The following is a 27,688-nucleotide window of genomic DNA, read 5'->3' as shown; positions in this document are numbered from 1 at the left end:
TTGGTAGGTGGATTGGTGACTCAAAAGTGTTTGTGGGAGTGAATGTGTGAGTGTTTGTTGCCCTGTGAAGGACTGGCGCCCCCTCCAGGGTGTATTCCCGCCTTGCGCCCAATGATTCCAGGTAGGCCCTGGACCCACCGCGACCCTGAACTGGATAAGGGTTACAGATAATGAATGAATTTATTTATTTATTTATTTATATGTTTTAAAGGGTTTTGTTCCAGTTGATTTCTAAGCTAAATTTTTGCCCGTGTAGAAAGTGATTCTCTCTGAGTTTTGTAAGATTGCAGAAGTTGCTCAGACTAAAAATATTAAACTGAACTACTTTTAGCTGCTCGGAGCAGTAAGTGTTCCACACTGAAACCTCCATGTGTGGGTCCACTGGGCTTTTTCAGATGCAGCTGCAATCCAGTACAGTACAGCCGGAGGAGCCAGACATGAAGAATGCCCCCCCCTCCCCGCCTCTTGTCCTCCATCCCTCCCTCCTTCTGTTGCTAACCCCCAGCAGTCGTTTGTCTTCCATGTGCCACATCTTTCCTTATCGCTTATCACCTCTTTTCCTCCATCCCTAGCCATTTATCTAATATGGCCCCTTGCCATTACTCCAGTCTACACACAGCTAAAAATGCACAGCATCCTATATCAAATTGATCCCACAAGTTTCCTCCCAGCAGCCTTGGGAATTTAATAACAAGTTTTGGAGTGAGTTGTGCTCTTAATCGTTTCAAAATTTAATCAACACTGTCAATAGTTTGATGACTTATGTGTTTCAGTGGTGGTTTAGCTTCAACCACCCTCTGGGAGAGCAGAGGAAATTCATAGCAAATTTTCTGCTAACATTCAACTGTCTAAATGTGTTGTTGCTGTTGTTGTTTTTTAAAGAATACAGCGAAAAACCTGAGGGATAGGGTCCCGCTCTATAGTCATTCTCCAGAGGCCTATTACACTGGAGCTGGAGCCATGACCTAGATGGCATGCTCTTCCAGCTGCTGTGACAAAGCCATAAAAGCATCACCTCTGGAGAGTTCATTAAATAAATGTGGGGAAAAAAAGAGTTCTTTGGAGTGGTGTCATACGAGAAGTTCCTGCAGAACAGATGTTCTCACACCAGTCTGCAGATCAGTTCTGGCCAATGGGGGGTTAAAGTGGAGATAGAAATGTACAATTGTATTATTTATTATTAATAATAACATATGTGATTTGTTTCACTTTGATTTTTGATATAAATATAGAAGATATGCAAAATAGTCAGTGTAGTAGGGAATGATGGTTGGTTGGTAGTCATCTACTGAGTTATAATTCAGAATGAACTGAACGTATTGGAGTTACATCACATTGTGGCTGTACAGTGAATGTAAATGAAAGTTAGGGCTGGACGATATGGCCAAAATTTATATCACGATATGTTTTTAAATTTCAGTCAATATTAAATAATTCCGAGATAAATATCAACAGGAAATACAGCCCAGAACAAACAAGAAACATGACATCACCGTCAAACATGAACTTCTTGGCTTTGTCAATATTAATATTTTTAAACTAACTTTAAAACTGAGGACAGTGAACTGGGCAGTGCCCTGTAATTAACTACAGTCACTGACAGATTTTGTAAATAATGTATATTGAAATATATAATATGTATAAAGAGCATATCATTGTTACTGAAACATTTTATATTGCAATATACAGAGGGGGTCATTTATATGGATACACCTTAATAAAATGGGAATAGTTGGTGATGTCAACTTCCTGTTTGTAGCACATTAGTATATGGGAGGGGGGAACTTTTCAAGATGGGTGGTAACCATGGTGGCCATTTTGAAGTCGGCCATTTTGGATCCAACTTTTGTTTTTTCAACGGGAAGAGGGTCATGTGACACATCAAACTTATTGGGAATTTCACAAGAAAAACAATGGTGTGCTTTGTTTTAACATAACTTTGTTCTTTCATGAGTTATTTACAAATTTCTGACCACTTATAAAATGTGTTCAAAGTGCTGCCCATTGTGTTGGATTGTCAATGCAACCCTCTTCTCCCACTCTTCACACACTGATAGCAACACCACAGGTGAAATGCTAGCACAGGCTTCCAGTATCCATAGTTTCAGGTGCTGCACATCTTGATGGTATGGTGGAGTATATGGGGTACAAAATAGTGGGGACATTCTTCATCAATGGAAACCTCAAGGCCACTGGATGCGAAATTGCTACATGATGATGTGTTTCCCTGTTTATGCACTGAAGCTCGCACGTTCCCTGAGTTTTTCCAGCAAGATGGTCCACCACCACATTATGGGTGTTAGGTCCGAGCATTCCTAGATGAACAGTTTCCTGTAAAGTGGATTGGTCGTCGTGGGCCAGTTGAATGGCCCCCAAGGTCTCCCGATCTGACCCTCTTAGACTTTTATCTTTGGGGTCATCTGAAGGCAGTTGTCTATGCTGTGAAGATACGAGATGTGCAGCAACTGATACTGGAAGCCTGTGCTAGCATTTCTCCTGCAGTGTTGCTATCAGTGTGTGAAGAGTGGGAGAAGAGGGTTGCATTGACAATCCAACACAATGGGTAGCACTTTGAACACATTTTATAAGTGGTCAGAAACTTGTAAATAACTCATGAAAGAATAAAGTTACGTTAAAACCAAGCACAGCGTTGTTTTTCTTGTGAATTTCCCAATAAGTTTGATGTGTCACATGACCCTCTTTCCGTTGAAAAAACAAAAGTTGGATCCAAAATGGCTGACTTCAAAATGGCCACCATGGTCACCACCCATCTTGAAAGGTTTCCCCCCTCCCATATACTAATGTGTCACAAACAGGAAGTTAATATCACCAACCATTCTCATTTTATTAAGATGTATCCATATAAATGGCCCACCCTGTATATATATTCATATTGAATTATTGTCCAGTCCTACTGAAGGTCATTGGGCAGTCGGCTATGAAGGGCAGTTCTGAGGAACTACAATTCAATGCCCACCTTCAGTCACAGTGACGACTTTTGTGTGTTCTCTCTGTGTCAGTGTGGGTTTCCTCCAGGTGCTCCAGTTTCCTCCCACAGTCCAGAAACATGTTCGTAGGTTGGATTGGCTGTGCCAACTTTTCCATAGGCTCCACACCTGCCACAAACATAAACAGGATGAAGCAGTTACAGAAAATGTATGGAAAATACTTTCAACATAAATTGTAATATATTAAAGAACAGGAAAATGTAAGGAATAACTCTCCTAAGGATGACATTTACTTCGTCTGGATTGGACTGGAACAAGCATTGCAAAGCCAGCAGTTCCCCACCTGTCAGTGGCTTGCAATGCTGTCATCATTTTACCCTGAGAGGATGATCCTGCTTCACACCTCCAGACTTCATGCTCAGACATGTGACCTTAATGAGTTGCATGGCATTGAGGGTGTGAATCAGCAACAGCGGTTTAAATGCCAGGAAACCCATCATCACTAATTAGAACTGAAGAAGTCTCTCAGATGCTTAGAGAAACATCTCCAAGATGAGGACAGTCGTAATGACCGGCTCGGTGCTTATGGCCAGTCATCCTGAAGATTTGTTTTTGTGGATGTTTGGCAAAATATGTAGTTTCTGATGTGAAAAGAAAAGATTTGCATCACCTGGGTTTGGAGGGGATTTGTATTCTTCTGTTCTTCCGAGCCTTCAATAGGCACCTCATTAGTCAAGAGCACTACTGCATTATTTAGTACAGTACCCACCACCCTGACCCTAGATATGACAGGAAAATACTTATTATAGTTAAGGTCAATAGTATATTTAAGTCAATCACAAAACACCTCTTTGGTTCAGATGTTTGCTTGTTTTGTTTCTCACAAGAGTTTTGGGCTAATAGAATTAGCAATAGCAAATAGCTAATAGGGGCGGCACGGTGGCGCAGCAGGTAGTATCACAGTCACACAGCTCCAGGGGCCTGGAGGTTGTGGGTTCGATTCCCGCTCCGGGTGACTGTCTGTGAGGAGTGTGGTGTGTTCTCCCTGTGTCTCCGTGGGTTTCCTCCGGGTGACTGTCTGTGAGTAGTGTGGTGTGTTCTCCCTGTGTCTGCGTGGGTTTCCTCCGGGTGACTGTCTGTGAGGAGTGTGGTGTGTTTCTCTTTGTCTGCGTGGGTTTCCTCCGGGTGACTGTCTGTGAGGAGTGTGGTGTGTTCTCTCTGTGTCTGTGTTGGTTTCCTCTCACAGTCCAAAAACACACGTTGGTAGGTGGATTGGCGACTCAAAAGTGTCCGTAGGTGTGAGTGTGTGTGTGTGTCTGTGTTGCCCTGTGAAGGACTGGCGCCCCCTCCAGGGTGTATTCCCGCCTTGCGCCCAATGATTCCAGGTAGGCTCTGGACCCACCGCGACCCTGAACTGGATAAGGGTTACAGATAATGATTGAATGAAATAGCTAATAGAGTAGCAACTACGGAGTCTCTATTCTACTATTACAACCATTTTAAAGATGAACAAAATATTAAACAACAATGTTCAAGCTGTAACTTTAAGGTAAAAGTCTTACCTACTGTTGCTTTAAAGTTTTAATGGCACAGACTGTTTAAATGTAAAAAGAAGCCAGAATTCAGGCGGCGGGAGCTGAGTGAATAGCCCGGGGGCAGGCTGATTTCGTATGCGTCTTTTTGCCTGCAGTTAGAACTGTGCTCAGTAATATAATGAAATGATTTCTTCCCGAATCAGTGGGATGAATTTAACACCCCCCACCCATCATGCTCCAAGAGGCCTCAAATTAAACTAACTCCACTTCCAGCAGGGAGCCACTGCCGCAGAGCAACAGGGGGGTTAGTATGCCACTAAGATAAGACACACACACACACACACACACACACACACACACACACACACACATGCAGAGCACTGTGCCAAAGTCTTACGCTTGCCAGGAAAATGTCAGTTTTTCTGGGTAGTATGGTTTTGCTGTAAAAACAAATCTAATAGTGGAATATTGATGTATTGTGATATATATATATATATATATATTAAGGGTATTAAGTAGTAATAATAGCCTCCATTCTCTAGGAGGTGCTGAGATATTTCTGTGAGGATTTGATTCACAGCGTTCAGACTGCTGTTGGATGATTTAGGCCTGGACCCCGAACACCATTCCAACATTAGGATCATTAGTGTTTCGTCTTGTTCGTGGCCAAAGACTGTTATTAATGTAGAGTATAATTATTGTGGTTACTCGAGTTAGTAGTCGAACCCCAGTCTAGCACAATACCAACTGCTCAAATGTAAGATTTAGTTCAGATATTCTCAGCTGGCGTAAGTCTTCTGCCCAGTGCCACATATGCCCATGCAGGGACAGGAGAAGCTGCAGTTATGTTGTGTTGAAGGCTTAGCTGCTCAGCAGAGACACTGACGTCCATGTTTTGCACGCCGCTGATGGCGGAAGGCCGGACTAAAGTGTTTTGTTTTTGCTGTGGGATTAGAAAATCTTTAAACAGGGATCAATTTGGCGCCCTTGTGACGGCGTGTAGTGCATTTAAACCTGCTCTGGGACGACAGGGCTTGGGTATCTTTGGCATATACAAAGAGCAAAGGAAATGAAGAGAAGAGGACACTCTCTCTCTCTGTATATGTGTGTGAAAAATGTTTTCATATATTTTCAGAACATGTTTAAGAGCGGGGCGGCATGGTGGCGCAGCAGGTTAGTGTCAGAGTCACACAGCTCCATGGACCTGGAGGTTGTGTGTTCAAATTCCTCCGGGTGACTGTCTGTGAGGAGTGTGGTGTGTTCTCCCTGTGTCTGTGTGGGTTTCCTCTGGGTGACTGTCTGTGAGGAGTGTGGTGTGTTCTCCCTGTGTCTGCGTGGGTTTCCTCTGGGTGACTGTCTGTGAGGAGTGTGGTGTGTTCTCCCTGTGTCTGCGTGGGTTTCCTCTGGGTGACTGTCTGTGAGGAGTGTGGTGTGTTCTCCTTGTGTTCGAGTGGGTTTCCTCTGGGTGACTGTCTGTGAGGAGTGTGGTGTGTTCTCCCTGTGTCTGCGTGGGTTTCCTCCGGGTGACTATCTGAGGAGTGTGGTGTGTTCTTCCTGTGTCTGTGTGGGTTTCCTCCAGGTGACTGTCTGTGAGGAGTGTGGTGTGTTCTTCCTGTGTCTGTGTGGGTTTCCTCCAGGTGACTGTCTGTGAGGAGTGTGGTGTGTCCTCCCTGTGTCTGCGTGTGTTTCCTCCGGGTGCTCCGGTTTCCTCCCACAGTCCAAAAACACACGTTGGTAGGTGGATTGGCGACTCAAAAGTGTCCATAGGTGTGAGTGAGTGAATGTGTGTGTGTGTGTCTGTGTTGCCCTGTGAAGGACTGGCGCCTCCTCCAGGGTGTATTCCCCCCTTGCGCCCAATGATTCCAGGTAGGCTCTGGACCCACCGCGACCCTGAACTGGATAAGGGTTACAGATAATGAATGAATGAATGACAGTTTAAGAGCTTCAGAAGTTAAAGGTAGGTTTATACGCTTGTACTGAACCATAAGAACATTTCTCAGAATCTAAAACCTAATATTTATATGTATATAAATACACACACACAATGTATATATATATAATTTTAATAATTGTATAATAATGTTTTCATTACTGTAGGAGCTGTGGCCTAAATGTGAAAGAAGCAGGCTGGCAATGACATGATTATACATGCTAATGAGCTAATAAGCCATAATTATTATTAGAAATTAAGGCATAAGAAGCACGAGAAGCATGAAAAAGTAAGTCATTATGGTGTAATAAATGGCTTAATTTGTTCATGTGTGTAATATATAAAGGGCGCATTCAGTGATGGAAATGCTACAGCACATAGGGGAGACATAGGGATAAACAGAGAGGATAAATGTAGTCATACACTATTATTTATATTCTTTTGTGACATTTTCTCAGTCTGTTTTTCAGCCTGGAGGCTGAGGAGGATGGGTTAATGTGGACATTTGCATTTTCACTGTTCAAATTTCAAAATGACCTGCGGCAATATAATCTCTCCTTCAAACTCAGTGGGCAGCAGCATCCTCTAAATGTGTTAAATCATTTGGTGCACTAGAGATGCACACACACTGCACACAAAAGGGCCACAAAACATATGTATATGAAAGTCTTAAAGACCGTCATTGAAACGTGTGGATTCAGCTACTCTCAGCTGCTTTAATCCTCGCAGAAAAGCATGGGACAATAGAATAGGATTTGCCACACGAGCCTACATTTACCGTGCTTAATGTCATGGCTCAGACACGGCCAAGAAACCATATCTGAAGGCGTTTGGATGGTGGATGGACCTCAGAACGTTGAAAAGCACAAAAAGTTGAGGGTGTTGTTCTATTCCTTCTCCATATTTAGGTAAAGTTCCAAGTGTATTACTTTATTTAAGGTGGAGTTGACTGTGACTGCTAATTAACTGTGGTAAATTAACAGTGGATAAAAACATACAGTTAAAGTTCACGATTATAATCAAAAACACTTTTTATAAATGTCATAAGATGTGTCCTCGCTATTTGCTAGCTCCAGTCTGATGTGTTTACGAAGCACACTTAACTTTACTTAAGGTGGAATGTCTCCAAACTTGATTTACGAACAATTTTCTCTGGTAATTCATACAGTGAAAAAGCTTATATTCAACTTTAGCTACGTACAAAAAAGTCAGTTGTTTTCCCCTCAAACATGTCGTTCCACCTTAAAAGACACCTAGCTTCGGAACATAAACAACCAGAAAGAACTGTGATTGCCCAAAATCGTAGATGTTCCTTTAAACTTCAACCACGCATAAGCTACAGTGGGCTTCTTACTCAAACATACCATTCCACCTTAAAAGATGCAGAGCTTCTGAATGAAGACAAACCCGTGTTTGAGGTTGTTTTGCTGTGAGAACAGCAGTTCTGCAGAATCAGGTTTTGTACTGAAGAGAGAGAGGAGAGAGGTCTAGCCATTTCCTTGTAACAGCATACAGCAGTGGAGCAGTAGGCTAGCCCTAGCCAGCTAAAAAACAAGAGCAACACACTGTGAACTTGAGGAAAATGTCTTGGAAAAAGACACAATTTTGGCAAGAATGGCCACACATCCTCTGCAGTGTGGAACGCCATAGGATTTATAATGCAGAGCGACCTGAACAAGCTATTTGTTTTCATCAGGTGTAAAATGTGATTGCCTGCTTGGAATTATATCCCAGCTCTGGCCATAATGCACAGACAGTCACGTCAGCAGTGCCATTAGCATTAGCCCCATGCTCTAGGGGAAAGAGAAGAGTGTAATGTGGCCCCAGAGGTAGAGGGTGATGCTCAGAGCCACAGGCATCCTCTCAATTATTCACTCTCAGACGTGTGGCATCCACCCGTTACTCTCTTATTTTTCCTCCTCCACCCCTTCACTCCTTTTCTTCTAGTCTCACTCTATCTCTCTCACTCTCACTTCTGTCTTTCTATCTCTCTCAGCTCATTGACAGAGCTGGAGGCAGCAGTGAAGGTCAAACTGGGGGCGTTTGTAATACCCACACGGCCTTCTCTATAGATCCGTCCCATTGCTCATCCGCTACCCCTCTCCAAGCACACAATGATCTGTCACCACGAGGGGCTGTACATTCCCAAGGCCCATTTTACACACACTCTATTTGTGGCATGTCGTTTTTGTGCGGCGTGGAGAAGGAGCAGCAGTCACTCATGGCTGAAAACTCTGAGCACTGACACAGGATGAGGTCACAGTTGTGTTACATGCGACAAACTCAAGGAGTTAAGGCCAGTTTAGGTTTCTGTGTTGAGCCGACTGCGTTGCTGTCTGCATCACTCTGCAGTTACACCTCCACACCACTAGGGCTGAATCTAAAATTTCTACCTCTACACTATGTAGTACACAATGTAGTGGTGTAGTAGTATTATGGCCCTTTTCCACTGCATGTAACCTACGCCACTCTTCTCGACCCGGCACGGCTCTTTTGGTTTTACAGTGGCCAAACCCGGTACCTGGTCCCTCGAACCGGGGAGGCTGTGTGTGTGTGTGTGTGTGTGTGTATAAAGATTTCTGTGTGTGTGTGCGTGTGTGTGTATATAGAGATTTTTGTGTGTGTGTGTGTGTATGTGTGTATAGAGATTTTGTGTGTGTGTGTGTGTGTGTGTGTGTATATATATAGAGATTTTTGTGTGTGTGTCTATAGAGATTTGTGTGTGTGTGTATAGAGATTTGGATGTGTGTGTGTGTGTGTGTGTATAGAGATTTGTGTGTGTGTGTGTGTGTATAGAGATTTGTGTGTGTGTGTGTATAGAGATTTTTGTGTGTGTGTGTGTGTGTGTGTGTGTGTAGAGATTTGTGTGTGTATAGAGATTTTTGTGTGTGTGTGTGTGTGTATAGAGATTTGTGTGTGTGTGTGTGTATAGAGATGTTTGTGTGTGTGTATAGAGATTTGTGTGTGTGTGTGTGTATAGAGATGTTTGTGTGTGTGTGTGTGTATATATATAGAGATTTTTGTGTGTGTGTCTATAGAGATTTGTGTGTGTGTATAGAGATTTGGATGTGTGTGTGTGTGTGTATATAGAGATTTTTGTGTGTGTGTGTGTATATAGAGATTTTTGTGTGTGTGTGTGTATAGAGATTTGTGTGTGTATAGAGATTTGTGTGTGTGTGTGTTTAGAGATTTGTTTGTGTGTGTGTATAGAGATGTGTGTGTGTGTGTGTGTGTGTGTGTGTGTATAGAGATTTTTGTGTGTGTGTGTGTGTATAGAGATGTTTGTGTGTGTGTGTGTATAGAGATGTTTGTGTGTGTGTGTGTGTGTATAGAGATGTTTGTGTGTGTGTGTGTATAGAGATTTGGATGTGTGTGTGTGTGTGTATATAGAGATTTTTTTTTGTGTGTGTGTATATAGAGATTTGTGTGTGTGTGTGTATAGAGATTTGGATGTGTGTGTGTGTGTGTATATAGAGATTTTTGTGTGTGTGTGTGTGTGTGTATATAGAGATTTTTGTGTGTGTGTGTATAGAGATTTGTGTGTGTGTGTGTGTGTGTGTGTGTGTGTATAGAGATTTTTGTGTGTGTGTGTGTATAGAGATGTTTGTGTGTGTGTGTGTGTGTATAGAGATGTTTGTGTGTGTGTGTGTATATAGAGATTTTTGGGTGTGTGTGTGTGTGTATAGAGATGTTTGTGTGTGTGTGTATATAGAGATTTTTGGGTGTGTGTATAGAGATTTTTTTGTGTGTGTGTGTATATAGAGATTTGTGTGTGTGTATAGAGATTTTTGGGTGTGTGTGTGTGTGTATATAGAGATTTGTGTGTGTGTGTGTGTGTATAGAGATTTGTGTGTGTGTGTGTATAGAGATTTTTGGGTGTGTGTGTGTGTGTGTATAGAGATTTGTGTGTGTGTGTGTATAGAGATTTGTGTGTGTGTGTGTGTGTGTGTGTATAGAGATTTGTGTGTGTGTGTGTGTGTGTATATATAGAGATTTGTGTGTGTGTGTGTATAGAGATTTGTGTGTGTGTGTGTATAGAGATTTTTTGGGGTGTGTGTGTATAGAGATTTGTGTGTGTGTGTGTGTGTGTATATATAGAGATTTGTGTGTGTGTGTGTATAGAGATTTTTTGGGGTGTGTGTGTATAGAGATTTTTGGGTGTGTGTGTGTGTGTGTTATAGAGATTTTTGGGTGTGTATAGAGATGTTTGGGTGTGTGTGTGTGTGTGTTTTGGCTAAAGCAATGTGTGTTTTGTCACTTGTGTTGCGGCCTGTTGAGTTCGCTGTAAATCAAAGACAGATTCTGGGATGGAGAAGCAACTGCTGTCCCTGAGCTTAACTGCCACCACACGTCTCACTGTAATCTTGCTGACAGCCTGGCCTCTGGCTCCCACACACACATCTATAGATCACTCCACACACACACACACACACACACACACACACAGGGCATTTTAACCCCTGCAGCTATAAAATGCAATTTCCCCCGTGCTTTGGACGTCCCTTGGTTGAACCGCAGGTCAAATGACAAAGACGTGATACTTTATTAATTCCCTTGGGGAAACTGAGACACACACACACACACACACACACACACACAAACACACACAACGACTGGAGCAGTAGATTGTCACTTCAGCCGCAGTTGGGGGGTAGGTATTTTGCTCAAGGTCGCTTCAGCCGTAAATGTTGAGGGAAGAGAACGTGCCGTTCTTTCACCCCCCCCCCCCCTCTACACAGTGTCAAACCTGCAACGGTCCAGTCCTAGGCCTCTTTTCTAAGCTTTAGACCATAGCTGTTGTTGTCATAGTACATTCTCTTGCTTGGTTTAATGCACAATTCCTTTATATTTGCTCATTCTAACGTATAGAAACATGAAACATAAATGTTTTATAGGTTTTACAGTATCATTAATGTGTGAAGAATAAAACGTATATCTCAGTTGATACACTGTGTAGAAACTGCACCCTTGATGGACCAATCAGAGCGCTCCAAAATGCCCAGGAGATTAATATCTTTGCATTTAATTGCAGTAAAGTTGAGAAAGTTTGTGCCTTCTCCTGTAAATGTAATAATTTTCACTCTACGTTTGTTCTGTAAAGATACTTTCACTTAGAAATCCAAGACAAAGTAAACAAGTGCATTGTCCTTTCATTCATCCAGAGCTTGTTGAGGATGATAGCATGAGCACGGGGGTCTGAACTTCCTGTGGCCTTAGCGACAGCAGGCGAGTTATAAACTTTCCCCAAAAGCTTCCCTTCAGCTCATCGCCAGCGCAGTGCCGAGACGCCGGAATGAGTTGCTAAGCCGCTAATCCCCACAGAAATGGAAGCGTTGCAGAAAATGACGTATTGTCCTGCTCACGCCTGCCGCTAAACGGTCTGCTTGCTTATTCCCTTCCGCTTTTGATTTCCGTTCCTGCTCCAAATGAGGAGGGAGATTGAGAAGGCTGCCTGTTTGACGTCACATAGAAGTCCAGCCAAGCGGCTTTAATGGAAAGGGTCAGCCTCTCTCTCTCTCTCTCTCTCTCGACTAAACACATTTACCTTTATCAAGTCATCAATAAATGCAGTGAGCTATTAAGCCATCACTGCCCTGCTTTCTTTTCCCAGATTGATGCTTATTGATCAGTGTCTCTTCATTTAAAAAAAAAAAAGGAGTAGCTAAATGCCACCGCTGGTCACGCCACTGTGGGCTTCGGATTCGAGGAGCTGTATGGATGGTACGTTTAAATTGTATGCAAATCATTTGGAAGAGATTAGATACCCCCAGGTCAAGTTCACTGACACAGAGATTGTGTGTGTGTTAGATCTAGTGGAGATGCTGGGTGGAGGGTGTGGACTCAAACTGACCACTGATAAGGGACTGTACGTCCACAGATGGGCTGCTGTTCTGTCCAAATCCATGTACCGTGGATGGGGAATGCAGTCTGTGTGAGAGAATGTGCAGGTGTACTTTATTTTTATCACCGCATGAATTATTTCATGGGAATTTGCAGAAAACAAGGACACTTCTTTTTTGTCCGAGTTAACTTTTTTTTGCTGGGGCTAGGTCAATGGAAGTAATATTGTGAAGAAAATGTGAAGTAAATATCATAGAGGGAATATGAAAATGTTCTCCCTGTGTCTGTGTGGGTTTCCTCCGGGTGACTGTCTGTGAGGAGTGTGGTGTGTTCTCCCTGTGTCTGCGTGGGTTTCCTCCGGGTGACTGTCTGTGAGGAGTGTGGTGTGTTCTCCCTGTGTCTGCATGGGTTCCCTCTGGGTGACTGTCTGTGAGGAGTGTGGTGTGTTCTCCCTGTGTCTGTGTTGGTTTCCTCCGGGTGACTGTCTGTGAGGAGTGTGGTGTGTTCTCCCTGTGTCTGCGTGGGTTTCCTCCGGGTGACTGTCTGTGAGGGGTGTGGTGTGTTCTCCCTGTGTCTGCGTGGGTTTCCTCCGGGTGACTGTCTGTGAGGAGTGTGGTGTGTTCTCCCTGTGTCTGCGTGGGTTTCCTCCGGGTGACTGTCTGTGAGGAGTGTGGTGTGTTCTCCCTGTGTCTGCGTGGGTTTCCTCCGGGTGACTGTCTGTGAGGAGTGTGGTGTGTTCTCCCTGTGTCTGCGTGGGTTTCCTCCGGGTGACTGTCTGTGAGGAGTGTGGTGTGTTCTCCCTGTGTCTGCATGGGTTTCCTCCGGGTGACTGTCTGTGAGGAGTGTGGTGTGTTCTCCCTGTGTCTGTGTGGGTTTCCTCCGGGAGACTGTCTGTGAGGAGTGTGGTGTGTTCTCCCTGTGTCTGTGTGGGTTTCCTCCGGGTGACTGTCTGTGAGGAGTGTGGTGTGTTCTCCGTGTGTCTGCGTGGGTTTCCTCCGGGTGACTGTCTGAGAGGAGTGTGGTGTGTTCTCCCTGTGTCTGCGTGGGTTTCCTCCGGGTGACTGTCTGTGAGGAGTGTGGTGTGTTCTCCCTGTGTCTGTGTGGGTTTCCTCCGGGTGACTATCTGTGAGGAGTGTGGTGTGTTCTCCCTGTGTCTGCGTGGGTTTCCTCCGGGTGACTGTCTGAGAGGAGTGTGGTGTGTTCTCCCTGTGTCTGCGTGGGTTTCCTCCGGGTGACTGTCTGAGAGGAGTGTGGTGTGTTCTCCCTGTGTCTGCGTGGGTTTCCTCCGGGTGACTGTCTGTGAGGAGTGTGGTGTGTTCTCCGTGTGTCTGCGTGGGTTTCCTCTGGGTGACTGTCTGTGAGGAGTGTGGTGTGTTCTCCCTGTGTCTGTGTGGGTTTCCTCCGGGTGACTGTCTGTGAGGAGTGTGGTGTGTTCTCCCTGTGTCTGTGTGGGTTTCCTCCGGGAGACTGTCTGTGAGGAGTATGGTGTGTTCTCCCTGTGTCTGCGTGGGTTTCCTCCGGGTGACTGTCTGTGAGGAGTGTGGTGTGTTCTCCCTGTGTCTGCGTGGGTTTCCTCCGGGTGACTGTCTGAGAGGAGTGTGGTGTGTTCTCCCTGTGTCTGCGTGGGTTTCCTCCGGGTGACTGTCTGTGAAGAGTGTGGTGTGTTCTCCGTGTGTCTGCGTGGGTTTCCTCTGGGTGACTGTCTGTGAGGAGTGTGGCGTGTTCTCCCTGCGTCTGTGTGGGTTTCCTCCGGGTGACTGTCTGTGAGGAGTGTGGTGTGTTCTCCCTGTGTCTGCGTGGGTTTCCTCCGGGTGACTGTCTGAGAGGAGTGTGGTGTGTTCTCCCTGTGTCTGCGTGGGTTTCCTCCGGGTGACTGTCTGAGAGGAGTGTGGTGTGTTCTCCCTGTGTCTGCGTGGGTTTCCTCCGGGTGACTGTCTGTGAGGAGTGTGGTGTGTTCTCCGTGTGTCTGCGTGGGTTTCCTCTGGGTGACTGTCTGTGAGGAGTGTGGTGTGTTCTCCCTGTGTCTGTGTGGGTTTCCTCCGGGTGACTGTCTGTGAGGAGTGTGGTGTGTTCTCCCTGTGTCTGCGTGGGTTTCCTCCGGGTGACTGTCTGAGAGGAGTGTGGTGTGTTCTCCCTGTGTCTGCGTGGGTTTCCTCCGGGTGACTGTCTGTGAGGAGTGTGGTGTGTTCTCCCTGTGTCTGTGTGGGTTTCCTCCGGGAGACTGTCTGTGAGGAGTGTGGTGTGTTCTCCCTGTGTCTGCGTGGGTTTCCTCCGGGTGACTGTCTGAGAGGAGTGTGGTGTGTTCTCCCTGTGTCTGCGTGGGTTTCCTCCGGGTGACTGTCTGTGAGGAGTGTGGTGTGTTCTCCCTGTGTCTGCGTGGGTTTCCTCTGATTGACTGTCTGTGAGGAGTGTGGTGTGTTCTCCCTGTGTCTGCGTGGGTTTCCTCCGGGTGACTGTCTGAGAGGAGTGTGGTGTGTTCTCCCTGTGTCTGCGTGGGTTTCCTCCGGGTGACTGTCTGTGAGGAGTGTGGTGTGTTCTCCCTGTGTCTGTGTGAGTTTCCTCCGGGTGACTGTCTGTGAGGAGTGTGGTGTGTTCTCCCTGTGTCTGCGTGGGTTTCCTCCGGGTGACTGTCTGAGAGGAGTGTGGTGTGTTCTCCCTGTGTCTGCGTGGGTTTCCTCCGGGTGACTGTCTGAGAAGAATGTGGTGTGTTCTCCCTGTGTCTGCGTGGGTTTCCTCCGGGTGACTGTCTGTGAGGAGTGTGGTATGTTCTCCATGTGCCTGTGTGGGTTTCCTCCGGGTGACTGTCTGTGAAGAGTGTGGTGTGTTCTCCGTGTGTCTGCGTGGGTTTCCTCTGGGTGACTGTCTGTGAGGAGTGTGGCGTGTTCTCCCTGCGTCTGTGTGGGTTTCCTCCGGGTGACTGTCTGTGAGGAGTGTGGTGTGTTCTCCCTGTGTCTGCGTGGGTTTCCTCCGGGTGACTGTCTGAGAGGAGTGTGGTGTGTTCTCCCTGTGTCTGCGTGGGTTTCCTCCGGGTGACTGTCTGAGAGGAGTGTGGTGTGTTCTCCCTGTGTCTGCGTGGGTTTCCTCCGGGTGACTGTCTGTGAGGAGTGTGGTGTGTTCTCCGTGTGTCTGCGTGGGTTTCCTCTGGGTGACTGTCTGTGAGGAGTGTGGTGTGTTCTCCCTGTGTCTGTGTGGGTTTCTTCCGGGTGACTGTCTGTGAGGAGTGTGGTGTGTTCTCCCTGTGTCTGCGTGGGTTTCCTCCGGGTGACTGTCTGAGAGGAGTGTGGTGTGTTCTCCCTGTGTCTGCGTGGGTTTCCTCCGGGTGACTGTCTGTGAGGAGTGTGGTGTGTTCTCCCTGTGTCTGTGTGGGTTTCCTCCGGGAGACTGTCTGTGAGGAGTGTGGTGTGTTCTCCCTGTGTCTGCGTGGGTTTCCTCCGGGTGACTGTCTGAGAGGAGTGTGGTGTGTTCTCCCTGTGTCTGCGTGGGTTTCCTCCGGGTGACTGTCTGTGAGGAGTGTGGTGTGTTCTCCCTGTGTCTGCGTGGGTTTCCTCTGATTGACTGTCTGTGAGGAGTGTGGTGTGTTCTCCCTGTGTCTGCGTGGGTTTCCTCCGGGTGACTGTCTGAGAGGAGTGTGGTGTGTTCTCCCTGTGTCTGCGTGGGTTTCCTCCGGGTGACTGTCTGTGAGGAGTGTGGTGTGTTCTCCCTGTGTCTGTGTGAGTTTCCTCCGGGTGACTGTCTGTGAGGAGTGTGGTGTGTTCTCCCTGTGTCTGCGTGGGTTTCCTCCGGGTGACTGTCTGAGAGGAGTGTGGTGTGTTCTCCCTGTGTCTGCGTGGGTTTCCTCCGGGTGACTGTCTGAGAAGAGTGTGGTGTGTTCTCCCTGTGTCTGCGTGGGTTTCCTCCGGGTGACTGTCTGTGAGGAGTGTGGTATGTTCTCCATGTGCCTGTGTGGGTTTCCTCCGGGTGACTGTCTGTGAGGAGTGTGGTGTGTTCTCCCTGTGTCTGCGTGGGTTTCCTCCGGGTGCACGTTGGTCGGTGGATTGACAGGGCGACAATTGAGAGTCTGAGTGTGTGATGCTCTGTGATTCCAGACCCACTGCACCCAGAACAGTATGAAGCAGTTACAGAAAATGAAGGCAAGAATATTTATACTGCTTTATCAGTGCATGCTGCGAATGTGTTTATGAAGTCTAATAAGCATTGGCATTTACAGAAATAATTCCTGAAGTTTGTTTGCTGTTGCACCGTCCTGTTTTCCTTCTACAGGTTCTTTCTAGAGCCAGAACAGGTTCTTCAAAAACGCTTGTGTCAGCAGATGTTGGGAGGTAGCGACTGTTTACAGGACGCATACGTGTTGCATTAAGGTTAATGTTTCACCTCTTTGGTGCCAGAGGATGGCGTGGCCTTGGTGTCGTGGTTATTACTCTTTCAGGAGAAGCTGCAAACTCTGCACAGGAACACAGGAACCACACACAACTGCTCAGGTCAGCTGTTTCAGGAGGTAAAAAAAAAGTTGTTCACAGGATGCGGACGTGTTGCTTGGAAGTTCATCTTCTCCTAGTCCCTCAGGGTTTTCCAGAGCCAGACACGGCCTCTTTTCCTTCTGTTGTTTTACATAAATCCTCCGTACGTGACTGTTCTCCTTCTGTCCCTACAAATAACCCAGTCTGAGGGATATTTGCCTCATTAGCTGATGCTACTATATAAGGTCAGCAGTGCTGTGGGTGCAGGGCTGCAGCTGCTGTGTGTGTGAAAGTGTGTCTTCATACATTTTCAGGACACGAAATCTTCCTGACTTTGTAGAAAAACACCCCCAGAGACCAACCGTGTCTGGACCAAAAGTGTTCGTGTTTTTTATTATTATTATTTTATTTCTTTTTTAAACACATTTATTTAAAACATATTTCACATATAGTGTGACTAGCTTATAAATATTCACTGTCTGCTTTATCAGCTTCACTGATCTTATAGGTCCACTTTGTAGTCCGTCTGTTGCTCTGCATACTTTATTTCTCCCTCCTTTACCCCTGTTCTTTGATGGTCTTGATGCCCAGAGACAGGTGGTCTCTGACTTTTGCACAGTACTGGGTTTAGTAAGTACCTATATGTAATTTGCAGCCATCCTTGTTTCTACACTCACTGACCTGGTGGTGGTGTGTTAGTGTGTGTTGTGCTGGTGCGAGTGGATCAGACACAGCAAAGCTGCTCTGAGTTTTTAAAGCCCTCACTGTCATTGCTGGACTGGGAATAGTCCACCAACCGAAAGCTTCCAGACAACAGCATCCCGTGGGGAGCGTCCTGCGTCCACTGACGGAGGACTAGAGGACGACCAACGCAAACTGTGCAGCGACAGATGAGCTGCTGTCTCTGACTTGTTTGACAGAGTGGAGAGTGAGTGGACACACTGTTTCAAAACTCCAGCATCACTGCTGTGTCTGATCCACTCTACACCAGCACAACACACACCAGGTCAGTGAGTGTAGAAACAAGGATTGCTGCAAATTACATATAGGTACTTACTAAACCCACTACTGTGCAAAAGTCAGAGACCACCTGTCGTATTGAACATTTCCAGTCAAAACAATAATTAATGACATGTTCTTCAAGGGATACTTCAGATGAGAATAAAGAGAGGTCTTTTACTTGCACCTGGAAAGGGAAAGTCCTACATGTAGAATCCTGAGAGTCAGGAAAAATAATCAAGCTCCAATCTCACTTCAGATTCGAACGTATCCATAGCTGTTCCTGTCCATTCTATGGGTCTGAAAGGACGTGTAGCTTTCAAAGAAGCATTACTGGCACAGACATCGGCATCACTGAATCATCGAGCTCATGTGCAACTGCTCTACACCGTCCCATTTCATTGTATTCTTTTCACTGGAGATTGTACGAGTGGTGTGTACACAACTGAACATCTGTGTTGACAGTGTGTGCTCCTTAAAGTCGCTGAATTCACTAAACACACAGTAGTAGTGGTCCATACGGAATGTGTTTGTTCCTGGACACACATGAACATATATGTGTTTGTGTGTGATATCTATTAACAGCCTGCATTACATTCCCTCCCTACCTTTCTCTCAGTACAAACAAGTGGAGCAGTACATGTCCTTCCACAAACTTCCGGCAGACTTCCGACAAAAAATCCATGATTACTACGAGCACCGCTACCAGGGAAAGATGTTCGATGAGGAGAGCATCCTGGAGGAGCTGAACGAGCCGCTCAGAGAGGTGAGACCGTGTGTGTGTGTGTGTGTGTGGTAGGATGTTAGTGTAGATGTCTGTGTGTGTAAACATCCACGGAAAAACAGCCCCTAGAGGCCCCTACAGTTGCCCCCGCTCCCTTCTCACTTTCCAAAACAATAAAGGGATGCTGACAAGGAAATGTGTTGCGCTGTAACCAGCAGTCCCCGTGAAAACACAGCACTTGTCTTACTCTGTGTGCTGTGGCATCATTCATTGTGTTGTACCCTTAGATATAGACCAGAGGCTCAGGGGGAGTAACACGGACTGGGGTTGTTGAAGGCTAATATTTATTTTGTTTATTTTCGAATGAATTTACGCAACATATTTGTATTATATTTATTTTCATGTAGCAAACTTATAAATGTGTAATATTTACAACACTGTGATATAGAATATGTATCAAACTATTGTATAGGTACTTAGGCACTTAAAGGAACACTAGGTAAGATGCGGTGCTTTTGCTCCAGGGCGCCCCCTACAGTTGCAGAGTGTTATTTATACTTCTGCTGTTCTGTGAACTGTTCTGAAATCAAGGGGGACAAAGGGTGTGGGCGTGATTTCCTTGTTTCTAAAATGCACATAGTGCAGTTTCTGCAGTGCTGAGCCCCCTGGCGCAGCAACGATAGAGGTTCCACAGCGCAGTGGGGTACCACCATAATTTTGAAGCTGTTAATTTAAAAGAACACTACGTAAGATTTGTGTTTTTGCTCTTGGGTCGCCCCCTAGTGTAATTTGTTTGTACAGCACTGTACTGAAATCAATGAGGAGGGGGTGGTTTCCTACCCTTCTCCAGAAGCTACATAGTGCAGTTTCTGCAGTGCTGAGCCCAGGGTAGCAATGTTGCAAGTTCTTTTCTCCAAATTACAGGTGAGTGGATCATCAAAGTGATTTTGAAGTGGAAATTTTAAGGTAAAAATATGACATAGTGTTCCTTTAAGTTAAAAACACTACCTAGTGTCCCTTTAAAATCTGAAAGTAGACTGTAAGACTCCCAGAAAAAAAAAAAGCTTCAGCTTACTGTATTTAAAAGCTGCTGCACAAAGTACGATCCAGTATTGTTTGCTCAGTCTCATGATACCACTTTAAATTACAAATGGTAAACACCCTCTGGTGTCTTCACCGTTTCAGGAAATCGTGAACTTCAACTGCCGCAAGCTGGTGGCCTCCATGCCGCTGTTCGCCAACGCAGAGCCCAACTTTGTGACGGCCATGCTGACTAAGCTGCGCTTCGAGGTCTTCCAGCCCAGAGATTACATCATCCGCGAGGGCACCATCGGCAAGAAGATGTACTTCATCCAGCATGGAGTGGTCAACGTCATCACCAAAGGAACCGTGGGGATGAAGCTTTCCGACGGCTCTTATTTCGGAGGTGCGCTCTCCTGTCGCTTGAAAAATTAACCTGTTTTCATAACCGCCTAAATTAGGTTCAGATTAAACTGTCACATCCCTTAATTAAAGTGCCTAAATTCTAATTAAGCCCTGACGATGTTGGAAACATGATTTAAGGTGGTTTGCATGACCTTCTCTCTTTTTTTTCTTAATCTACAAGATGGATTTAAAGCAGGGTTAAACGAGTTGGCGGTTTGAGCTGATTCTCTTGGAGACCCTCAGCATCATTCCCTTTGACGCTGAGGAGTAATAACTCGTCTCCAGCCCTCTCTGTCACTCTCGATAGTGACAAGCATAATTTCACAGAGGCGATCCAAGCTCCGCTGGCATGTTCGCGTGATAATTATAGCCTTGTTATTTGGAGAGCGGTGATGAGTTTATTGTACAGTAAATGGCAAAATATCCGGCCTGTTTCGTGCTCCAGCCTTCCACCCACAAACCCTCAGGCTCGGCTGAAAGAGAGATTGCATGGGAGTACCGGTGACATGCTGTAATCGGATGCCGTAGACAGGTGCCAAAGCCAAAATGCCAGGGATTTTTAGGGACCTCTGTGAAAATGATGGAAAATCAGGTGATAGCGTAAATAGCAGGTTGATTTTTGTAATTTTCAGGGGGCTTTTGCGGGTATGTTCTCATTGTATTTTCAGTGTTTTCAGTGACATGACTGTGGGCTGTAGCAATAATTAACATCTTCCATACACTGAATCTAATCAGACTCCTAGCCCACGCTCCTACAGAACCAAATTCAAAATGTACGCTTTCAAACCGCATTTGTTTCTACATTGAACAAATGCAGTTTAGAAACTAGAGATGGTCAGTCCTCCTTAAGAGAATGTATTAGCATTTTATATACGTCATCGACTTAGCAGAGTAACAGTAATCAGATTTTGTTAACTCAAAGCCCAAGTTTGGAGAAATGATACTCCGAGCTGGTAGTGTCGCTGTCACACAGCTCCAAGGCCCTGGAGGTTGTGGGTTCGAGTCCCGCTCCGGGTGACTGTCTGTGAGGAGTGTGGTGTGTTCTCCCTGTGTCTGTGTGGGTTTCCTCCGGGTGACTGTCTGTGAGGAGTGTGGTGTGTTTTCCCTGTGTCTGCGTGGGTTTCCTCCATGTGACTGTCTGTGAGGAGTGTGGTGTGTTCTCCCTGTGTCTGTGTGGGTTTCTTCCGGGTGACTGTCTGTGAGGAGTGTGGTGTGTTTTCCCTGTGTCTGCGTGGGTTTCCTCCATGTGACTGTCTGTGAGGAGTGTGGTGTGTTCTCCCAGTGTCTGCGTGGGTTTCCTCCGGGTGACTGTCTGTGAGGAGTGAGGTGTGTTCTCCCTGTGTCTGTGTGGGTTTCCTCCGGGTGACTGTCTGTGAGGAGTGTGGTGTGTTTTCCCTGTGTCTGCGTGGGTTTCCTCCATGTGACTGTCTGTGAGGAGTGTGGTGTGTTCTCCCAGTGTCTGCGTGGGTTTCCTCCGGGTGACTGTCTGTGAGGAGTGAGGTGTGTTCTCCCTGTGTCTGTGTGGGTTTCCTCCGGGTGACTGTCTGTGAGGAGTGTGGTGTGTTCTCCCAGTGTCTGCGTGGGTTTCCTCCGGGTGACTGTCTGTGAGGAGTGTGGTGTGTTCTCCCAGTGTCCGTGTAGGTTTCCTCCGGTTTTCTCCCACGGCCCAAAAACACGTAGTTAGGTAGATTGGATTGTGTCCATAGGTTTAGGTGAAAGTGTGAGTGTGTGTCGCCCTGCAAAGAACTGGTGCCCCCTCCAGGATGTGTTCCCGCCTTGCGCCCAGTGATTCCAGGTAGGCTCTCGCTCCAGTGGGTCTGAATTACAGTAAAAAAAAATAGTTTTTTCACTACAGATTTTCCTGTTCAGAAAGCAGGCTTAGACTCAAAATCCTTAGTAAAGGCATAAGGCGAGTACAGAATGATGACACAGCTTCGGTGATCCATGCTGAAGACGGGATGCTTTGAGAATCATAAAAGGCCTCGACTCTTTTCGAAAATGGTGCCAGGCTCTGGAATGGAACGTGGGTTCACAGAGCTTTGAGGATGCTGAGAGATCTGGAGACAGTAGAGCTGTTTCTTACTTGTCGAAGTTGAGTGCGGTGAGCTTGCTTGGCGTCGCCGAGGAATGCAAGACGATCCCCCTGTGCCTTTAAAGTCCTGATGACTCAGCACTCTGCAGCCGCAGTGGGCTGGCAGGAGCGGGAGCGTGACCTTGGAAAGGTCGAGTGTGAGCAGATGCTTTCTGTAGCTGGAGTTAAAAGGCTGGTAGAAAGGCCTCCCCCGGGAGCTTCGGCCCGACAGATATTGAGCAGGATCATGGGAGAAATATCAGTAGCAGCAGAAGTATGGCATTTGGTTCCCTTTCAAGGCAAGGTGGCGGTTTCATGAGCTAGGCAAAATACCAATAGGACAGAAACTGGATGCAGAGTGGATTTGTGTGGCTTTGTATATTACCTCAGATGTGAAATAATTGATAAAGTATTTGATGTTCTGGAGACATTTTGTAAGGTTTAATTATACCCAACCAATTAGGACTGTCTCTCCGGATCTATGACTGCTTAATACCATTAATACCACAATAACAATTAATTTTTAATATTTTCTCTCAATTGTGCCACTCAAATTGATTGTTTACCCCATGTGGACACTTCACTAGAGAGATCAAGAGGGACGTGAGCGCGAGGACAGCTTCCTCACAGTCATGAGGCACGGTGGCGCAGCTGGTTAGTGTCGCAGTCACACAGCTCCAGGGGCTTGAAAGTTGTGGGTTCGATTCCCGCTCTGGGTGACTGTCTGTGAGGAGTGTGGTGTGTTCTCTCTGTGTCCGCGTGGGTTTCCTCCGGGTGACTGTCTGTGAGGAGTGTGGTGTGTTCTCCCTGTGTCTGCGTGGGTTTCCTCCGGGTGACTGTCTGTGAGGAGTGTGGTGTGTTCTCCCTGTGTCTGCGTGGGTTTCCTCCGGGTGACTGTCTGTGAGGAGTGTGGTGTGTTCTCCCTGTGTCTGTGTGGGTTTCCTCCGGGTGACTGTCTGTGAGGAGTGTGGTGTGTTCTCTCTGTGTCCGCGTGGGTTTCCTCCGGGTGACTGTCTGTGAGGAGTGTGGTGTGTTCTCTCTGTGTCCGCATGGGTTTCCTCCGGGTGCTCCGGTTTCCTCCCACAGTCACGTTGGTAGGTGGATTGGTGACTCAAAAGTGTCCGTAGGTGTGAGTGTGTGTTGCCCTGTGAATGACCGGCGCCCCCTCCAGGGTGTATTCCTGCCTTGCGCCCAAAGATCCCAAGTAGGTTCTGGACCCACCGCGACCCTGAACTGGATAAGGGTTACAGAAAATGAATAAATGAATGAATGCATTTATAGTCATTCTTTCAGCAACTGGTTTCAAACACGGTGTAGAGCCGGTTACACCAAATCATCCAATCACAAATCATAAGTACCCCTGGTCTAAACAACATGCCCAAATCATAATTTGGATAAACCCATGTTGATTAACTGTTAAATAACTTAAACAGACATTGTATATTATTACTGTAAGAAACTTATATAAATGAAAGTGCATTGCGTAGCTACAAACAGTAGTGGCAGCCATCTTTTAACATGAGTTATGTTCATATTTAAGTACAAATATCTGAAATACCCTACAAAGATTGCAATACAATATTCCTTCCTTTATGCATGGGTGATCGTGTTTGATCTTTCATATGCACCTCCATTTCTGATTGAAATGCTGTGATATATTGCCTCTTGACTTGATGAATGAGATCCAGCAGTGAGTGGTCTGGAATGACGGGGCAGTCTATAATTAGCGACGGCCTCCCGGAAGGAGGATATTAGACTTTGCGTGTGCTGATCCAGAACTGATTCAGAGCACAAGCTGGGAGCCAGCTATGATTGATTGAGGAGGTTGCTTATGCAGTGACCAATATTTATAATGCGGAGGGCTGTTCTAGAACATGTCTGCCACTCAACTGAAGAAACTAGCTGCCAATAGATTTGATTTCTGTTTAGTTATTTATCTTAGTTGCATGTCAAAATGGCTGTTGAAGGACTCTTAAATTAATAGTTATACTACGTCAAATGAACAGAATATTTTGACTATGTCTTTACAGAGTTAATGTGTCACTTGTGCTCACGAGTCAAAATCAATAGATTGACTTGTCAATGAAATATCAATGAGTGTGATTAAAGGAACACTAGGTAGCATCTTTACCTTAAAACTCCAGCTTCAAAGAGGGAGAATACAGCTTCTGTCATTGCTACTCTGGGCTCAGCACTGCAGAAACTGCATTATGCAACTTTTGGAGGAGGGTAGGACACCACCCTCCATGAGTTCAGGACAGTGCCTGTAAAAGTGAAATACACCCTACAACTGAAGGGGGAGCACAGGAGCAAAAATACCAAATCTTACCTAGTGTTCTATTAATAACCCTCTTTAGTGTTCATTCCCAGTTTTAGAATGCATAAGGATTTGAGAACTGTTGTGTTATATAAAATAACCGAGGCACAGATGCAAATCATGTGGCTGTGTGTGTGTGTCTGTGTTGTGTATTCTTCCCTGCGGCAGAAATCTGCTTGTTGACACGAGGTCGGCGAACTGCGAGCGTTCAGGCGGATACATACTGCCGCCTCTACTCGCTCTCAGTGGACCACTTCAACGAGGTGCTGGAGGAGTACCCCATGATGAGGAGAGCTTTTGAGACCGTCGCCATCGACAGGCTTGACCGCATTGGTAAGAACACCAAACGTCTGGTGTCATTAAAAATAGTCCCCAAATGTAGTCAAGACATATTCTCAAAAGTACTTTTATAGACTGGCACTGGAGCGATTAAACTTGTGTGTTTAGGATGTAATGAAAGCTTACACCTCACCAGTAGAATCCACAGAATCCTTCAGACACTTGTTAAATTCAAGTTGTTAAGTAATCTCAAATAAATTGTTTATGTGGATTACAATATTGTATTCTTTAGGGGTGGGTGGTATCCATATTTTTCATACCGCCATACCATCAAAATATTATCACGGTATACGGTATACCAACGGGTTTGGGGAGGGGCGGGTGCATTGTTGGGTATATCTGTGAGTGTGGGTCAAATGAAGGGTTAACTTAAGGGTTAATTAACTCACATTGTCAGAAAGGGAACAAAAATGATACATCAGCTTTCTTTGTGACAGAATTGCTAACGTTTCCCTTGCCTAACAGGTAAGAAGAACTCCATCCTCATGCACAAAGTGCAGCATGATCTCAACTCGGGTGTCTTCAACAACCGAGAGAACGAGATGATCCAGGAGATTGTCAAGTATGACCGTGAGATGGTGAAGCTGGTGGACCTGCAGCGCCCACGAGCCATGTCCATGACTCCCTCAATCCCAGGAGGCATGTTCGCCCCCCCTTGTCAATCCCAGGGTGCCTCTGCCATCGCCACCCTTCAACAAGCTGTAGCAATGAGCTTCTGCCCCCAAATGGCCAACCCGTTGGTGGCGCAGGCAGCTTTACAGTCCCCTCGAATGGTCCGGCGCTTCCAGGCCATCCAAAACCTTTCCAGCCCCGTGTCCATTTCTCCCTTGCAATCGCAGACGCCCGGCCCCCCCGGCGCCTACGCATCTGCAGCCACTTCCAGCCCACCCGTGCAGAGCCCATTAGCCGCAATGGGCAGCCGGACATTCCAGTACGGCTGCAGTCCAATGGGTGGACGCACAGGATCTCAACTGTCTCTTATCCAGCAACATGTGCCCAGTCCAACACGGGCCACTTCGCAGAAGAGTGCTCACTCCTTGCAGCAAGGAGGCAGCCTGAGTCAAGACGCCAGGGCTTTGTCTGCTTCCCAACCTTCCCTGCCCCAGGATGCTGCTCCAGTTGTCGGCCCTAGTCCACCACCATCGACCCATGCGTCCTCTACATCCATTGGGCCTTCACAGGCCCCTCAACCAGCCGTTCCCGGGCCTTCTGGAGTTAGAAGTGCCGTTCCTCAAAGAGTGACACTGCCTCACCAGACCTCAGCAGCAGGACCTGCTTACCCCTCCACACCACCCCCCGTGGGCACCCCTCCAGTGGTCAGTGGAGGAGGTATTGCAGGACACCTTGACCCAATAGTGCACAAGAAGGATTCAATAGTTAGCCTCCCAGAAACGGACACGGCTCGATCCAGGCTGTCCTCGAACCTCTGACCAGAACATTTTATGTTGTAATGGCGGCACTATTGCGAGTCACATTGAGTCCAGTTCCCCGAGTTTCATCGGTGCGGATGTTCCACCCTCTTTAAGAGCCTCCGGTCGAGGAGGCAGAATGTGAGGTGTGTAACTGATGCGTGGAGCCAAAGGGGGATTACTATACAGACATATTAATTCTAGATATAACGTCTCTACTGTAACTAGATTGAAGTGGGTGGGATGTTTCTAGTCGACCCACTTACATAGTTAGTCACTTTCGCGTTCAGCTACTAATACCCACCCTTGCCGTCTTTGTTTTGAAGAGGGAAAGGGAGGAGTTTTTGTTGTTCGTTAATGTTGCATACTCTGTAGACTCCATACAATGCAATCTGGCCTGGGCTAGGACTTCAGTTTAAAAAAAAATAATAAAAAATCAGGGACTTGCATCAGATGACAATGATGAAATTTTATGCTTTGCAAAAGTGTTTTGAGTGTCCTTTTTTCTGTATAAGCTATAATTGTAGCAAACTAATTACTTGTCCATATTCTTGTAAAATATCACTGAAAATAGTATTATAGACCGCTGGTCGATCTTACATCGATATGTGAATATGATAAATGAAAAAAAAAAAAAGAGACAGTAAATATCTTCATTGTATCTACTCCTAAACCAAAGTTGAGCTTGAACACAAAGGTTTTTTGTGTCTCTGTGTCAACTGAGAAAAACAAGTCGAAAAGAAACGCCATTTATTTAACTGCCTTGATTCCAAGTTTAGAAGCCATATACATGGTTTGTGTGTGTGTCTAGGTGGGAGTGCAGGAGCATATAACCCTGTTATTTATTCATTGATCTGTTTTCTCAAGGGAGTGCAAAGCTACTGTAGTGTTTTTTTTTAAGTGTTTTGCTGGGCTTTTTCCATGGATTTTTGTTTTTCAGTGTCGAAGGCAATACTCTGCAGACTCTGGGCTGCACTGAAAGTCTTTACCGATGAAGACGAATAACTCTGTCACTGGTAGCGAACTAAGAAAGAAGAACCAAAAGAATCTATATATCTGGAACATCTGCTGTTTTTTTAATTCAGTCCACTGGATTGGATTGATCATTACGTGCAATATGATTGTGCAATACTATAAACCTGCTTATTGTCTCAAATTTTATTGTTGCAGTGCGAATATTTTATTCTCTAGGTAATCAGACGCAGTTACGATGGGGGAAACTTTGTGTAATGAGTTTAGCTTTAGGCACCATGCTAGGTTTTACACAGAATTGCGATTTTCTCATCTTTTTACAACTTCTAATTGACATTACCCAGTGAAATGGGCTTTCCTGCAAGGTTGTCACTGTTGGTATTTAAATTTGTGGCATTTCTAGACATCTTAAAGTGCTGCACTAATACACTCGACTGCAGAGGTCAGTTTAAGGTTGAATGGATTGTTATTGTTCTTTTTTTTTAAATATATTTTCCTATATACCTGGAGAAAAATCTGATGTATTTTGTCGTTCAGAAACGGTGGCATTGACTTGAAAATAACCCATTATTTGTGCAATTTAACCAGTATTTACAATGTTCTGCACTTTAATGAATTCTCTGACTTTATCTGACTGATGTAAGGGTGTTTTGGAAAGGGGTTGTTGTGGACACTGACCTTTTGTTTGGTCACTGGCTGAAATGTGGTCTGTTTTTAAAGA

The 27,688-nt window shown here is 45.8% G+C and overlaps 1 protein-coding gene across 1 annotated transcript in view; it reads left to right on the top strand.

Moving 5' to 3' along the window:
• LOC136675651 (potassium/sodium hyperpolarization-activated cyclic nucleotide-gated channel 2-like) overlaps positions 1-27,132 on the top strand; it is an 83,109-nt gene extending 55,977 nt beyond the window's left edge. The window contains exons 5-8 of the mRNA XM_066652320.1: positions 18,330-18,476; positions 19,620-19,860; positions 24,416-24,580; positions 25,052-27,132. Of these exons, the coding sequence (XP_066508417.1) occupies positions 18,330-18,476; positions 19,620-19,860; positions 24,416-24,580; positions 25,052-26,016 (1,518 nt within the window). The 3' untranslated portion in view covers positions 26,017-27,132. The remainder of the gene's footprint in view (positions 1-18,329; positions 18,477-19,619; positions 19,861-24,415; positions 24,581-25,051) is intronic.
• The last annotated feature ends 556 nt before the right edge of the window (positions 27,133-27,688 follow it).

Source organism: Hoplias malabaricus, chromosome X1 (genome assembly GCF_029633855.1).
Source record: "Hoplias malabaricus isolate fHopMal1 chromosome X1, fHopMal1.hap1, whole genome shotgun sequence".
Classification (NCBI taxonomy): domain Eukaryota; kingdom Metazoa; phylum Chordata; class Actinopteri; order Characiformes; family Erythrinidae; genus Hoplias; species Hoplias malabaricus.
This window is presented reverse-complemented; position numbering and strand designations above follow the sequence as displayed.